At 55.1% G+C, this 16,612-nt stretch overlaps 1 protein-coding gene across 1 annotated transcript in view; it reads right to left on the bottom strand.

Moving 5' to 3' along the window:
- Window positions 1-14,147, bottom strand: part of IGSF21 (immunoglobin superfamily member 21) — a 273,851-nt gene extending 259,704 nt beyond the window's left edge. The window contains exon 1 of the mRNA XM_021668378.2: window positions 13,742-14,147. Coding sequence (XP_021524053.2) covers window positions 13,742-13,811 — 70 coding nt within the window. The 5' untranslated portion in view covers window positions 13,812-14,147. The remainder of the gene's footprint in view (window positions 1-13,741) is intronic.
- Window positions 14,148-16,612: the final 2,465 nt, after the last annotated feature.

Here is a 16,612-nt window from a genome sequence, read left to right as displayed (position 1 = left end):
TGGAGACCAGGCTGCACATGGCGGGAGCCAGTGGGGATGGAGGAAAGATAACCTAAATGGATCTAAGGAAAAAGAACATCTCCGTGGGAAATAGCGTGGAAAATAGACTGGGGAATGACAAATTGGTAAGCCCTGGGGTGAGGCACTCAATCAGTGAGATGGACCAGGGCCCAGGGGAGATGCAGGGATGTCCAAGAGGCCAGAATAGGAAGGACACACTGCAAAGGTCAATACCCACCAGTGGGGAGCGCTAGTGCTTCCGCTTCACAAGCTACAGTGTGCCTCCAAAGTTGTCTGCCCCTTCAAATTCATGTGCCACTGAAAAGCCAGTTCCAGGGCCGGGCATGGTGGCTCCTGCCTGTAATCCCAGCAGTTTGGGAGGCCAAGGCAGGCGGATCACAAGGTCAGGAGTTCAAGACCAGCCTGGCCAACATAATGAAAACCTGTCTCTACCAAAAATACAAAAATTAGCCAGGCATGGTGGGGCACTCCTGTAGTTCCAGCTACTTGGGAGGCTGAGGCAGGAGAATCACTTGAACCCGGGAGGCGGAGGCTGTGGTGAGCCATGATAATGCCACTGCAATCCAGCCTGGGCAATACAATGAGACTCCATCAAAAAAAGAAAAGAAAAGAAAAGTCAGTTTCACCTTGTACCCTAAAACCCCATTTTCATATGCTACGTTCTAGCTCAGGAAATTCTACCATGGGGCACAGGACTGGACACAAGAGTAGGCACCATACTGCTGCCATTGTTATTAATATAAACAGCTCCCAATCACTGGCTATATACATGTTGTCTCACTGCATCGTCCCCACAACACTGTCAGGTACAATGAGCATCATAGAGCATTTTGTAAATGGGAAACTGAGGCTTAGCAGAATTGTGCTGGACCTCCGCTGTTTGGAACCCAGCTAGTTCTCTGCACATTGCAGGTTGATCTGTAAGGGCTTGCAATACAGTTTGATTAATGGGTGGAACCATCAAGGGACCCAAAGGCAGGAGGAGGGTAAAGTTGGGGTATTTCTCCCTCCAGCTTCCTGTCAGGCCCCCAAGAGTTGGCTGCAATCCTCTACACAGGGCCACCTGGCTGTCTGGCTGTCCTCTTGGCACAGTTCACCTGCTTTCTGGTTCCAGGTGCTCCTCCAGGCTAGAGGTGGAAAGCGCCCCACTCTTCTGGCCCCAAGGGGCTGCACCATTCCCTGCTGTTTTCCGGAAATCCTATGCAAATAGTCCCTTGAACAAGCCCTCCTCAGATGTTCCGGGTGGAGCCTGGCAGAACCTGATCGATAAGGAGTGAAGTAACTTGTCCCCGATCACAGAACATAGAAGGGAAGCCCATGTGGTTCCATGTGAACTGAGGTTTCTGACTGCCGACATTCACATCCGCCACCTTCACGGATCGGCCGTATCTGCAAGCCACCTGCTCCACTACGTGCTTAACATTTTTCTTTAACTTGACTCATTTTTTTACTTAAATAAAGCCATTTTTTTGAAAGAGAGAGAATTTAAATCACTGCCCCAAATGGCAAATTGGTATCAGTTGCCTTAAACAGAGAGCGACTGAGAAATTTACATCGAAAACAAAACGTTGTTATTAAAAGCCTTGCCCCCTCTGGCTCGCTGGAGGCTTGTTGCCCTAGACCTATTATCTTTTTATTGGAAAGAGATCAGCATGTGATAGAGAGGCGTTAAAGCATGAGAGCATCAGCCTGAGACCTTCTCCTTGACACAGCCCCAAGGACAATCTGAGAAAGGAAAGGGAAAGCCGCCCCTTGCTACGATTCCTTGTTACTTTCTTCCTGTCAATGGGCATGCCACACTCCAAGAGGAACATTATCCGAGACCAGCGCTGTCCAGCAGACCTTTTGGAAGTGTACTGTCCAATACCATCGTCACTAGCTGCCAATCACTGCTGAGTACTTAAAATGTGACTCGTGATGGAGGAAATGAATTTTGTTGAACTCGGCTAAATGGAAGCCGAGAAACCTTGCTTAGTCTTAATTTAAATGTCAGTAGTCACACATGGCCACGTGAAACAGTGCAGCCCTAGACTGTAAGCCTCAGGAGGGCAGGAACTTACCTATTCGCCCTCCTCCGGATTTCTAGAATCCAATATAGTGCCTGACCCCCAGGAAACATCCAATAAATATCTGCTGAGCAAATGAACGAGCGGCAGAGAAGGAAGGAAGGAGGGAAAGAAAGAAGGGAGGAAGGGAGGAGGGAAAGAAGGGAATAGGTAAGTTCTTGCCCTCCTAGGACGTACGGCCTAGAGCTGCACTGTTTCAATCAATACATAGCCATGTGTGACACTGATGTTTAAGTGAAAACTAATCAAGGTGTCTCAGCTTCTATTTAGCTGAATTCAACAAAATTCAGTTCCTCAATCACACAAGGAAAGAAGGAAGGAATGAAGGAAGGGAAGAAAGAAGGAAGAAATAAAGGGGAGAAGGGAGGAAGGAAAGAAGGAAGGAAAAAGGAAGGGAGGAAGGAAAAAAGGGAGGAAGGGAGGGAAGGAGGAAGAAGGAGGGAGGAAGGGAGGGAGGGAGGGAGGGAAGGAAGCAGGGAGGGAAGGAGACTCTACTGCTTCCTGAAACAAGAAGTTGCTTTCTGCAAGCCAGACTGGCCTGGAAATGACTAACTCCTCCCTATGCGGTAACCCCTATGCTCTTCCTGGGGTAACTTGCCCTTCTTCCCTGCACCTTCCCAAAAGCTCCTCAGCCAGGCAACAGGCCCTAGGAATCGGCTTTTGATGCCTCTCCCCTTCCAAGCTGAGATCAGACCCACTTCTCTGCTGCAGATGGGAACAAAGAAGTCTTTGTGATGTGACTGCCTTTGCTGCCCCCCACCTCTCTCCTTCCGCCCCTGCCAGGGACATTAGGTGCTGGGTGACAATTAGCAACTCATCACCTGCTTCTGTGGAACCAGACACCTGGCCTTCCTTCGGCTCTGGGCTATTGTATGGTCTGAATACCCACTCGACAAAACCAGAGCACTGGGGCGGTGAACACCAGCTCAGGATGCCACAGCTACCCACCCTCCGGCCGCCCCAGCCTCTGCCAGTGTATTGGAGGCCTGTGCTGTCCCTCCCCCAGCCTAGCCGAGCCCAGAATGATGCCAGGGCAGCCTGTGATGGACGCCTTCCTTTGGGGCGGCGTTAGGGAGAAAAGGAGGAAGAGATGGTGCCGGGGAGATAAAAGAAGCGCCAACGATTGGTGACAAACAAGCCCATCGGAGGAGCACTGAGTGCCTCTGCAGAAAGAGAAACAAAAGGGCGAAGGGAACAGCTTGGCAAAGGAACAAAAAAACCCCAAAGGCTCAGCTGCTTCTCTCCCTGGCGACTCCCAAGCTGTCCTGTGATGTAGGAGGCTGGGGGTTGCTCCCTACTGCAGCGCTGCCAAGGTCCCCACCCAATTTCAGGGAACCCAGAGGGTTCCCCATGCCAGGCTCTTCGGGTGGTGGGTCCACCTGGCCAAGCCCTGGGACTGGCCCCTGACACTGAGGGAGAAGACCTGCCCGTCACATCATGCTCAGTGCAGGCAACGAAGGAGGACTCATTCCTCTCTCTGGCCTTAGTTTTCTCATCTCTAAAACGGGGAAAGAAGAGATGGTGCAGATAATTTCCCAGCTCCCTTCTGGCTTGGATGCTCTGTAATTCCAAACCCAAAGGTTCTTCCAGGGATCCACATGGGGAAACCTGCCATCCATCCTCTCCTTCTGGGCATCGGGGGTTACAGACGCTTCTTTCCCTTCAAACTTGGAGGGTGGTCCTACCACATGGTGGGGAGTCAAACATCATCAAGGGAACAACCGATTTTCAAACACCTACTGTGTGCTAACCACTGTGCATATGGCCTCCTGGTGTTACCCATTCACTCTTCCCCACAACCCCCACCCCACGAGGCCAGCATGAAGAGCTGCAAGCGCAGTTGAAGAAACCAAGGCGAAAAGCAATGAAGCGGTTACTCAAGTCCACATGTTGGACAAATGGTGGAGATGGAATCTGAAGGCCAGTCGGACCACAAAGCCCATGCACTGGAGATCTAGAAGCTTCTCCCCAGGACCGTGCTCCTCCCTTCACTCTTGGGTCAGGCCCAAGGTTAGCACACGGGCTGGGGCAGCCCCATTCCGGGCTGTGTGATCTTCATAGGACCGGGGCAGGGGCCTGGCTCTCCCTCCTCTCCGAGTCTGGATGAGCTGGGAGAAGTGGGCCATCTCCAAACAATGGCATGTCTGTTTGAGTCCATTGTCTCTTTGGGCAGCCCAGAGCAACCATTTATAACCCAGTGGAGGCTCAGAAGAGCTTCCAGCTTCAGGTGGCCCAGAAAAGCCAAATTAATCTTCCTAGAGCACTGCACTGGGAATGCCACGCCACTCTTTTAAACGGTTCCCCTCAGCCCGTGGGCTCAAATCCAGACCCCTTCCCTGACAGACAGGTCTCTGCCAGCTCCTCCAACCTCCTTCTAGCTTCTCAACCACGATCTGCACTTAATTGAAGCCAGGTGCCTCAGGGCTCCAAACCTCACCTGCCGAGAAGGCAGTGCCCATTCCCCCTGGAGGCTTTTGCATGCAGTTTCCCTGCCTGGAACCCCCTCCTGACATGTCAAGATAGTTTCAATCCTCAGAGCCTTCCTGGGCCACTCCCTTTAATCCCCAAAGACATAAGCTTGGTACCCCTGTATTGGCCATTTGATTACATGTGATTCTTTATTGTTCTCAATGCATGTGGAGTTGCCCACAACCTGAAACTCCCCGAGAGGTCTCCGTCGGTCCAGAATCAGGCCTGGGGTTGCTGCTTCATTAATGGAAGTGGCTGGATCCATGGACTTCTCGCCCAAAGCAGCTCCAGCAGAGGGAGAAGAAACAGTGACCCCACTCCTCCTCTTGGATCTCCACGGCCTGCTGGTCCCATCAGGCGGAAGGGAGGGGCCGGTTACATGCCAAAAGCTTTCATGGATTATTCCTCTATCTCACTCACCCTCCATTTTTAAAAGACAGGGAGACTATGACTCAGAATAGCGAGTGCCTGGCCCAAGCATCCTTTGTTAGGAAGTGGTTGACAGTGTGAGTCCAGTGCAGATGGAAACCAAAGCGCATTAACCCCCGGGCATTGGGGACAGATGGGCATGCCCAGGAGTGTGCTGGCAAATGTGTAACAACCAATTCTGGGGTGAGGGAGGCCCTGATGTATAGCTTGCTGATTTCCACTGTGTGAATACGCCAGTGATGGTCCATTTCAAGCTACCGATGGGAAAAACTCAGAGTAGGGAAGAGATGTGCAAATCAAGGGCTGGGTGTGAATCTGGCTCTGCCCCTCACTCGGGTAAGTCACACAATCTCTCCAAACCTCTTTACCTCATCTGCAAAGGGGGAGAATAGTATCTCCCAAATGGGCGTTTCTGGAATAGTTGAATATGACGTTAAGTGTGAACATGTCTGGCACAGGGTTTGGCACATAGTAGTTGCTCAGTGAATGCTCGCTCCTTCCTTCCTTCCTCTCTCCCTTCCTTCCTTCCTCTCTCCCTTCCTTCCTTCCTTCCTCCCTCCCTCCCTTCCTTCCTTCCTCTTTCCTTCCTCCTCCCTCCCTTCCTTCTTTCCTTCCTCCTTCCTTTTTTCTTTCCTTCCTCCTTTCTTCCTTCCTCCTTCCTTTTTTCCTTCATTCCTTCTTCCTCTCTTCCTCTCTTCCTCCCTCTCTCCCTTCCTTCCTTCCTCTCTCCCTACCTTCCTTCCTTTCTCCCTCCCTACCTTCCTTTTCTCCCTCCCTTCCTTCCTTCCTCCCTCCCTCCCTTCCTTCCTCCCTCCCTTCCTTCCTTCCTCCCTCTCTCCCTTCCTTCCTTCCTCCCTCCCTTCCTTCCTCCCTCTCTCCCTTCCTTCCTTCCTCCCTCCCTTCCTTCCTTCCTCCCTCCATTCCTTCCTTCCTTCCTCTCTCCCTTCCTTCCTTCCTCCCTCCCTCCCTCCCTTCCTTCCTCTTTCCTTCCTCCTCCTTCCCTTCCTTCTTTCCTTCCTTCCTTTTTTCTTTCCTTCCTTTCTTCCTTCCTCCTTCCTTTTTTCCTTCATTCCTTCTTCCTCTCTTCCTCTGTTTCTTCCTCCCTCCCTTCCTTCCTTCTCATCCTCCTTCCTTTCCTCCCACCTTCCTTCTTTCCTTACCTTCCCAAATCCTCTTACCATCACCCATCAGAGACAGTCCCCTCTCCAAGGAGAACATAGAGGGGACACAAGGCCCCTTGGTCTTCCCACCACCTTGCAGCGTTGGCTTCTCCCCCAGATACCAGCTGTGATGCCACTGTGGTCCATGGAACAGAGATGGACAATGGACACATTCTCACACCAGAAAGGACTTCCAGAGGCGACCGAGCAGGGCCAGGAAACAAGCCTGGGTCTAGTGTTTGAACCGAATCTCAGGCTCAAGGGAGACATCATTCATTCATTCAACAAACACATCTTGAGGATCCATGTGCTCAGAGCCAGGCCAGGTGCCAGGGCCAGGGGTGCAGGGATGCTCACCCTTAAGAGCTCTGTTCAGGAGGGAGACCACCCCAACCATCTCCAGCCCCAGAGGAGGGCTGCTTTCACAGTGTAGCCCCAAGTGCTGCTGCCAACATGCTGAGGGCATACCTGAGTCCGTGTGTGTGTGGAGGAGGGCTGTGGAGGGAGGATGTGGGTGAGCAGAGACTTGGAGGAAGCCTTATAGGGAGCCAGGGGCTGTGCTAGCTGAGGGCAGATGTCTGCTCTCAGAGCCAAGAAAGGCCGGAAGTTGGGAAGGAGGCGGAGGATGGTGAATCTAAGGCCAGAAATCTCTGAGCAGGACGAGACTTTGGGGACAGGAGAGACAGTGAGCTGTGTGACCACGGGCATATCAGTATCTCCACCTGCGACTGGGGATGTAACACCCACCCGGACAGCAGTGGAAGATGGAGGAAGTCACATCAGCAAAGTGGCTACAGTAGCACGCAGCTCACAGCACACACTTCAGGCCAAAATGGGAAAATGACCTGTCTCATGCCAGATCCCTGTGGGCTGAATGAAGCCCAGCGATAGGTTGAGGATGGGAAGAAGGCTGAGTTTGCAGTCATGGGAATCTGGGTTCCAGTCCAGCCAGTGCCTACTGCCATCCTTTCATCTCCCCGGGGCTCACTGTCCCTCACCTGTTCAATGGGTACAAGACTAGCTGCCTCCACGTCTGATGGGAGGTCTAAATGGAATAATGGGTGTGGAAGCATTCTGCCCATTTTCAAGCGCTGCCAGCAGGTAGAGAGTTGAGATGCCTCGTCAGGGCCTCCACTACTTTGATTATCTGAGAAACTTCAGAAACAGAGAATGTAGTTCCAGGACCAGAACATCTTTGCTGCCAGGAAGTCCACCTGCGAATCCAGCCTCAATTCTACATGCTGTAAGCCTTTTCACGCGATTTTCCTTAGAAATAGATAGCCACATGCTCAGCCCTCTTCAAAACCAGGATGCACATGTCAGAAGGCCAGAGGTAGCCTAATCACCCAAACAAACAACCCCCTGAGCACCTGCTATGGGCTTTATGGGGAAGACTCAATAGTGAACAGAACCAGATGGGGTCCCTGCCTGCATGGAGCAGGGTCTCGTGGGGCAGGGGATGGGAAGTTCATAATGAGATTGGCTCCGTCTGTACATTTTAGTAGTGGGGAACAACTTGGGTCTTAGACAGCATGCAATGGGCCTCAGGACTCCAGGGAAAGACAGAGGGCAGGAGGTGGGATTGGTCACCCCCAGCCAGAGAGCCTGAACCATCCTCTGTGCGTTACCAAGAGTGCACCGACTGGCAACTCCAAGTCTAGCACCAGTCATCACAGCTAGGGAGGTCATTACCTGGGATCCTTTCTTTGCAAGCAGCAGAAATTGACACTGGACTCTCAAGCCAAAAAATGTAACCAATGAGGACACTATGGAAAAGTCGAGGAACACAAGGTCTGGCGCTGCTTCAGCGGGCACTCGTCGTTTCCATGGTTAGCACCAGTTACAAGCAGCGGAGCCCAAGGGACTGAGCTCAGAGCTCTGCTTGTGATGCCTGATTCCGTCCTCTCAGTCTGGGAAAACCAACAAAGTACAGTTTCCTGGGGGTCCCAGTGGCAAGGGGGACCTTCTAGTGGTTCTCAGTCTTTGTGACGCTCTGCTCAATATTCAGATTTCAGGGCCTGTCTTGGGGATGCCTTATCCAGTAATCTCACCCATCAAGATGTCATGCAATTTGTGTGCTTAGGGGGTAGGGATGGGTGGGTGTGATTTCCCAAAGCAAATCTAGTATGCTGCCAGGAGATGTAACAAAGGCTGGTGGACAAGCCAAACACCAGATTCCTTTCCTGGGAGGGGACTGAAGTCTGAGTCTGAGGAAGACCCCACCCCCTGCCACGCTCCTTTTGGCTACAGAGGTGACTGGACAGAACCTACGCCTCCATTCCCATACACACTGTCTTTATTTGCTCTATCCATGGAATCTTGGCCAGAGGTCTTAATGAACATGGGGCCCCTCCACTCCCGGAGCTCATTGAAAGCATAAAGGTAGGTTCCAGGATCTCACCACCCCAGTCTTCCCTGGAATTTCATCCTGAAGAAGGATACCTCCTAGGAAGTGATGTCATGTGTTTTACCACCACCAACACTTATCATTTGCCATGAACAGCTTTGCACCCTCCTACAAGTGATAAGGGCTGCTGTACTCCCTTTCCAGTGATGGAAAAGCAGCTGTCTCCAGATTGCTTCAGACCTGGGTTTGAAAATCCCAGTTCCTCCACTTACAAAAGATCCTTTTATTAGAAAGAAGGAGGAGAAGGAGAAGGAGAAGAAGGGGAGGGCAAGGAGGAAGGGGGGAGGAGAAGAAGAAGGAGGAGGAGGAAGAGGAAGAAGGAGGAGGAGGAGAAAGAAGAAGAAGGAGGAGGAGGAAAAAGAGGGGATGGGAGGAACAGGAGTGGAAAAGGGAGGAAAGGAGGTGGAGGAGAGGGAGGATGGACAAAATGGGTTGCCATTCATCTTTTCGGAAGCATGCCCAGCCTTTCACTTCCCTGGGATGAGGATCACACTCCTAGGCCTTGCTCTCTTCAGATGCGCCCTGCCCACAGCAGATGCCTATTCATTCTCTTGGTGATGGCGGCAGCTTTCAGGGACACTCCCTCTCCCATCTGTGCAGATGAACACCCTGGATGATTCTATCTCAGCGTGGGTTTGGGAAGGAGTCAGGCATCCAGACAGGGAACTGGCCACATCCGTGTGGCTGGGGCTCGGGAAATGGTCGCCAGGAGACCGCAGAGCATGAAGGGAGGGAGCACAGGTCCCGGAGTCAGACAGCCCTGTAACTGAATGCCTACTTGCATTCGGTTTTAATGACTCGGTAGCCTTGGAAAAATCACCTAGCCTCTCTGAGCCTCAGTTTTCTTATCTGCAAAATGGGCCTCATTTTATTTCTCAGGGTGCTTGTAAGGATTGTATGAGACAAGAATGATAAACCACACGGCATGATGCCTGGCTCAATTAGGGCCAGAGAGCGATAATAGCCCCTTCCTCCCTCTAAATGAAGCATCAATTTTCCACTGAGCCTTAAACACCATAGAGGCAGGGACCCTACCAAGTTCAGGGCCATGTTCCCAATGCTCAGCGCCGTGTCTGGCACATAGTATACAATCAGCATTTGTTGGATGCATGAATAAATGAATTCCTGGTGGTCTGGGGCTGCAGCAGAGGTGGGCAAGATGGTAAGCTAGGTTGTCAACTGCCCAGGTTAAATACCTCTGCAGATCCCAGGAAATCCAGTTAATAGAACTAACCAGCCTCCTTTTTGTCGGCCTCTGCCTTTGAAGTCACACACTGCTATAAACCAGGCACCTAAGCAAGTCCCCTAAACTCCTCCACTTCCTCCCCTTACTCCCTTCTCTGCCCATCTTGCAGAGTGTAGCAAAGTTCAAGTGTGTGTGTGACACGTTCTGAAATATGTGAGTAGCCGGGCAGACCTGAGGCCTCACTCAGATGGCCTGGGTCCTTCTCTGCTCACATGCCCTGTCCAAGGGATTCTTTGCAGCCAGAGAGAGGGAAGATTGGGAGGAAAGAGGAGTCTTAGGCAGAACTAGGAGGGAACAGGAAGAAGTCTATACTTCCGTCATTAACAAGTTTTAAACTTCTGAGCCTCAGTTTCCTAAACTGTGAAAAGAAGATCTTAAATCCATCTTGCAGCATGAATGAGGACTGCGAAGCGGCAGCCGGCATTCTGTTCACACATCGCAGCTGATCCATATAATCGGGGCTTGAAAAAACAAAACCCCAGCTATGATATTAGCTGCGGAGGAAGGGAGCAGTCTGAGGTTGTTAAAGACTTGTGTGGAAGGAGCGCTGGAAGCTGGCCTCATCCCCAGCACCGACCAGGGCAGCTCTACTTCGGACCCATCATCTTGTTCAAGGTATTGGGATTTTAGGAGGGTGATCATGTTTCCTCTAAAAGGGTTCTCCTGCTCAAAAGAAAAAGAAAAATACAGAAGTTTCAAAACCACGGAAGTAAGTGATCTCCGAGGTCGCTGCAGCTCGAATACTCTCTGCACTTACAACACGAAAATGAAAAACTCTCATTTGCAGGGTGGTTGCGGGGGTGGAAGTGGGTGGGGTTTATGGCTAGGGGCGGGGCCACGCTGGAGGGGCATGGGCGGGGCAGCCTGCGAGGGATTAGGGCCCTGAACTCCCCCGGCTGGCGCTGGGGAAGAAACCCTGCCGCGCCAGAGCCCCCGCCCGGTGGGAAGGGGGCGTGTGAAGGGAGGATAAATATATAAAGTCGTCACACCCGCTTGCGCGCTCACAGCCCCCGCAGTCTCGGCGCTGCGGCTGCCGCGGCCCAGCGGAGCCAGCCCCTCCATCCCACCCACCTGCTGACACGCGGCTGCGGAGACAGAACCGGCAGGGCCGCCCGCCCCGCCCGCGCAATCCCAGAGACCCCCGGCTGGGGCCGCCCCCTGCCCCTAACTGGAGCTGCCCCCACCCTGCTCTCAGCGGGGTATTTCCCAGGGCTGAACAGCCGCTCCAAGGACCACTCCTCCACCCCCGGCCCGTCGCCACTGCACAGGCCCCAGCGCAGGACTTCCCAGTAGTGCCCAGGCTCGGTTCCCGAGGGCTGGAGGAGCTGAAAACGCCCAGGACACCCCCGGGAGGCCCGAGAAGTGTGGGGTTCCCCTCTGGAGGGTCTGATTCTGGGGAGTGGGGAGACAGGACAAGGACTTCCGGCCCAGCCGGTGCGAGGGGCAGCGCCCTCCTTCCTCCTGCCAGACCCACCTTTCCTGCGTCGGGCACCCTTGCTCTGCCATCCAAAGGGGCAGAAACGGCGAGGGCGCTCTGGCCGTGCCCCACCCGGAGCAGTGACCGCCAGTACGTTCTCGAAGGCCGGACGGGGTTGCTCCTCTCCCCGCCCTCCGAGGCAGGCAGGTGGCCCTGCTAAGCCGCCGGCAGGTGCACCTCTCCGGCCACCTCCAGGAAGGGCGCCCTCCTCCGGCACAGCCCGCCTCTGGCGTCTCTCACAGACTCTTCTCGCACCCCGCCCCCCATTTTGGGTACAGTCTTGGAAGGAGGGACCCCACCCTCGTGCGTTCTCCTCCGCAGAGAAGAGAGGGCTCCCAGCGGCCTCGGACCTCCCCTTGCGCTCCAGACGCAGAAAGTTTCCCATTCGCGATCCGCGTCTGCGCTCTTCCTTCATCCAGAGCAGAGGAGCTCGGAGGCCGCGCTGGCTCCCCCGGCCCAGATGCGCTCACCCCCAGCACGCCAGTCCCCCGCCTCCCGCGGCCCGCAGAGGCGGGCATAGGGAGCCGAGGCGCCAGGATGCCAGGTCAGCTCTCCGCAGCCCGGCAGCCAGAAGAACGCTGTTCCCGGGTTCCAGGGAGAGCTCGCAGGGTGCGGTCCTGACGGAGCCGGGGTTTCCCACCAAGCCCTTCCTATCAGTCCCCTCCCCCACCCTGCCGCGTCTCTCCATTCTGCGCATTCCAAGGGAAAGGGGTGCTTACCTCCGGCTCCCAACCTCCAGCCCCCCGCTCCCTGCAATATCCAGGTGAGGGCTCCAGTGCCTTTCAACAAAGCCCAGTGCCCTCTCGGCGGCGCTGGAACTGGGACCTCCCCCATATAACCTTTCCCTTAGAGGCATCCGAAGGGGGGAGCTCTCACCCCAAAGTTGCGGGGAGAGATTTTGACCCACTTTGGAAAGTCTCTTGTTCCCAGGGTAGGGGAACAAAGTACAGGGCTCGCATTCCTTCTGGGTTACACCAACCCCTCCCCCCTCGCTGCCAGGACCACCCTCCAGGCTCAAATTCTGCAGCTTCTCCCATCCGCAGACCCAGCACTCCCCAAGGACTTCGGGGTAGAAGGAGGTGGGGTCATTTCTAAGGGGGCACCCCTTCCTGGCAGGCACTCTCAGAGCCTGGCTAGGCACCTCCTGCTGGGACAAGGCTATGGCAAAGGACAGAGGTGATGTCCACCTCTATCGCTCAGTGGGGCTAGGGGTCGAGACCTTATTGATCATAAAGGCGACTTTTTGGCACCTCGCGTCCCCCTCCCTCTCCGAGGCGGAGGCCAGGCTCACTCCAGACAGGCTGGGGTTGGCACCAGGCTCCGAGGAGGATCCCGGACGCGGACCTTTAGTCTCTGTGCCCACCGCTCTTCGCGCGTCCCGCCTCCCTCCCGCCTGGCTTTTAACCTAGCGTTGGCTCTCCGATCACTGTGAGAACGGTGCCGGGGTCGCCAGGTTCGGCTCCGTCACCGTTTAAGACCCACTACGCGGCGGCGCTAGCTGGGCAGGAAGCCGGCTGTGAACCACGGATCCTGAGGCTGCGGAGCCACCTCTCACAGGCTCCGGAGAACCCATTTGGCTTCACCCTCCTTCCAGTTGGCTTAGCCTACTCCGGGAGCAAGTCCACACGGGACACACACACACACACACACACACACACACACACAGAGCTGCTCACAACTCCCCAGCCCTGAATGCGTCCATACCTTCCTGCACACAAGAGGCACACGCTCCATGGCAAGCTTACACACACTCCCAGTCCCACGAAGCACACGACCCCCACGCATCTGCACCCCCACCCATCCCAGATAAGCACACTCCTGCCCAAGTGTCACAGTCCGATCTCTTGTGCACACAGAAATAGTCATCCGCTGTCTCACACCCCTAAAGAGACCCGCACACTCGGGACACGCGTGAAACGCCAAACCTCACATACCCACCCCCAACACCTCACACCCACAGCGACACAAGCTCACACACGTCACACCCTCACCGAGAAGCTGGCACATGTTCACACCCCCCAACATTCGCTCGCACTCACACACACTCACCTTCTTCGTGTAACTGACACAGACACTCTAACACCCCTCCAGACACTCGCTCGCTTACACACAGACCCCACACCATCACACGCGCACACTCACACACACACTCCCCTCTCTAAATACACTCCTGCACCTTCTCCCCACACAGCTCCTTCCCGGACACCCTCACACAGAGATACAACAAAGACACCCGCTTGTATACACGCGCGCGCGCGCACACACACACACACGGGCACATACCCACGAGCGCGCTCCAAGAGGCGTCCTCCCTCCCTCATGAAGCCAATCAGCTCCACAGATCCCAGGCAGGACCGGTGCTCGTAGCGGGAGCCTCTCGGAGCGACCCTGGCCCTCTCCTTCCCCCGGCGCCCTGTCCCCGTGCGCATCCCCTTCCCGGCTTCCGCCTGGCGCCCGCGCACTCACCGCGCACCAGGTCCAGAATCGCGGCGATCAGTAGGCAGACGCAGCGGCGGAGGTTCGGGGCGGCTCGCATGGTGCCCGGGAGCTGGCGGCGGCGGCAGTGGCGGCGGCGGCTGCTGCTGCGGCGGCGGCGGGTACCCTCGCCATGGGCTCAGGCGCGCTCCTGCCTCCGGCCGCTGGCCCAGGCGGTGGCGGGCAGCGCGGGGCGCCGCGGGGGCGCCCCCATGCCGCCGCGGCCGGGCCGCCCAGGCGCCCGGCTGGACTCGACTTCGGCTCTGCGAGGCGCAGCGACCCTCGCGCTCTGGGCGTCCTCGGGGCTCGCCGCGGCTCTCGGCTCCCCTATTGCGCGCGGTGCCCACCACGGCCGGGAGTCCAATCCACTGCAGCGCCGGAGTTTGGAGCGGAATCGCGCTCTCTCTGCCTCGCGCTCGCCTCTCCTGGCGGCGCGAACACCCCCCTCCCCGCGCCCTCTCTCTGTCCCTCCCCCTCTCCCCGCCCCCCGCCCTCCTCGCCCTCCCCTTGCCGCGCTCTCCGCGTATTATACAGACTTTTCTTTAATCCTTTCTGGGCTGTTCGGCTCTCGTCCGCTAAGCCGATTTATTGCAGGGAGAAGGAGAGCTCACCCCCTCCCAGCCTCCCCTCTCCCCTCACTCAGGTCCCCCCTCACTCAAAACTGGCTTGCTGCCTCTAGCTTCTTAACCCTTCCCCAGGTGACCCAACACCCCTCCCTGGAAGCTCAGCTCTATTGGATCCCCTCCACCTAGGCTCCCCCATCCCCAGGATTACCATCGCGCTCCCCCGTCCCCAGCCTGATGAAAGGAGGCAGCCTCCCTTCTGAGAGAAAGAGGCCATCCTGGGAGCAGGGCAGGCAGGGTGTAGCTCTGGAGTTCTGGCCTTGCCAATGATGAATGTCCTCATTTGGCAAGGTGAAGGGGTTTCCGTGTTCAGCAACTTTCCAAATATCGGCCACTCCTTTCCCCAGGGACCCACGGAAATAGAGTGTGTTCTGTCTTTTTTCCCACATGCTTGGATCCAGCCAGGAATGGGTGAGGAACTGGCTGTATCCTCCTGGCAGAAACCAAGTTTCCACCTTTTTGCCAGACCTGACACCTTTTCTCCCCAGGCCTGAGAAGTATGGGTTTGAGACTTGTATCTTACCATTACTCTCCCACCAGCCCACACACACACACACAAACATACACACACCATTGAGCCTCAGGCCTGGCAGTGGACCTTGAGGTCTCCTGTGAGGATGAAGGGGAGGGGTGCTCTAGCCCTTGGGGTGGGCTCAGGAGGTGGTTCGATGAGGAAATTCAGAGGATAGAATTTCGCCATTGGCAAAATGGTGAAATTTCACAGAAGACTGTCAAGAGCCAGAAAAGCCAGCACGGTCAGGGTCAAAACTGGGCTCAGAACTCAGGTCCCTGGGCCTTTGACCCAGGCCTTCTATGGAGAATCTCTGGCAGGTTGCTAAGTCAGGCTGTCGCTTTGTTTACCTAGATGGGCAGTGGGTACATAGCCAGTGCTATCTCCAGCAGCCCTCTGAGAAGGGTGTAGGGCGTGGGGTGGGCAGTGGGTGGTTGCCAAGCTGCCTTAGACAAGTCTTGTGCAGAGATGTCCATGGAAGCAAGCTGCTCCCTCCACCTGCCCTCTGGAGCTTCACCCCATTGCCTCCCAAGGCAACCCTGAGGCTCAGCTTGCTCACCCGCCCCAGAAGGAACAATTTGCATTTATGAAGATCTGAAAGCATACGTTCACCCGACAGGCTTTAGAATGATCCTCTCAGTAAAATAATAATAATGATCGTAATAAAACCTTATAAATAGGTGTTTGATTACAGTTTGTCCCTACGTGGGATTTTTTTTTTTTTTTTGAATCAGACTAATTGGTTGCAGGTTGATTGGACTGCATATGGCTTGAACACTGGATGAACACTGGAGCCGGAGGTCCTTTCTTCTCCCTTTGGCTGCTGTTCTTTGCTCCCTCTCACTCACATCCACCCAGGTCTCCCCTTCTCCAAGCTGCTCAGGGTCAGCTTGAGGTCACCTCTCCCCCTCACCTTCTTTTTGGGCTGCAGGGCACAGCCTCCTCCCTGGCCCTCCCCTCCCCACTCTGACCCAGGAAAAAGCCAACAAATCCCAAAGTCCATCCTAGGTTCTAAGCCCGCTGTGGAAGGGGCTCCCTGGCTGGAGAATAGCATCAAGCTGGGGGGTCCCTCGTGCTGGTCTGAGTTGTGCAGGGAAATACTGTGCCTCACTGGGCTGCTTTCCTGCTCTCCAGACCCAGTCGCAACTCGGTGTGTGGCCAGGCAGGTGGACAGCATCAGTTCCTCAGGTGGATCCTGAGTGAATGAGGCTTCCTGGTGGCACTCCCTGCACCCCAGCCATTGGAAAGGAGGGCCAAGGAGCAGGTGGTATTCCAGGGCCCTTTAGTGATGTTTCCTCCCAGCTGTAGCCCACACCAGCTAGAAAACAGAACTAGCAGAAGGAGCTAGACAATGACATCTGGGGAGATGCTAGTGAGGAGGAAAGCAGGCCTGACAGCCAAGGGAGGGTGCTTCCCAGGACCAAGGACTGGGCCTGGCATGCTGCAGATCTCCTTCAGCCCCAGGACTTCTGAATCACCCCAACTCTCTTTAACATCACCCTGTATTATAATTATTGTTATGCCTAGCCAGTGTCTGGCACATAGTGGGTCCTCAATAAATACTAGCTGGATGGATGCACAAATGAATGAATGAATGAATGTAGGTCATTCAGTCTTATCTACTCTGTTCCTCAGTGTCTTGCACAAGCCTGGCACTTGGTAGGCGTCTGGTGGCAGTGAACCTCCTCGGAGGGCCAATATCACATGTTTTGACTGGACCCAACAGAG

The sequence above is a fragment of the Aotus nancymaae genome, unplaced genomic scaffold (assembly GCF_030222135.1).
Source record: "Aotus nancymaae isolate 86718 unplaced genomic scaffold, 86718_ANA_hifiasm-v0.15.2.pri h1tg000053l, whole genome shotgun sequence".
NCBI lineage: Eukaryota > Metazoa > Chordata > Mammalia > Primates > Aotidae > Aotus > Aotus nancymaae.
This window is presented reverse-complemented; position numbering and strand designations above follow the sequence as displayed.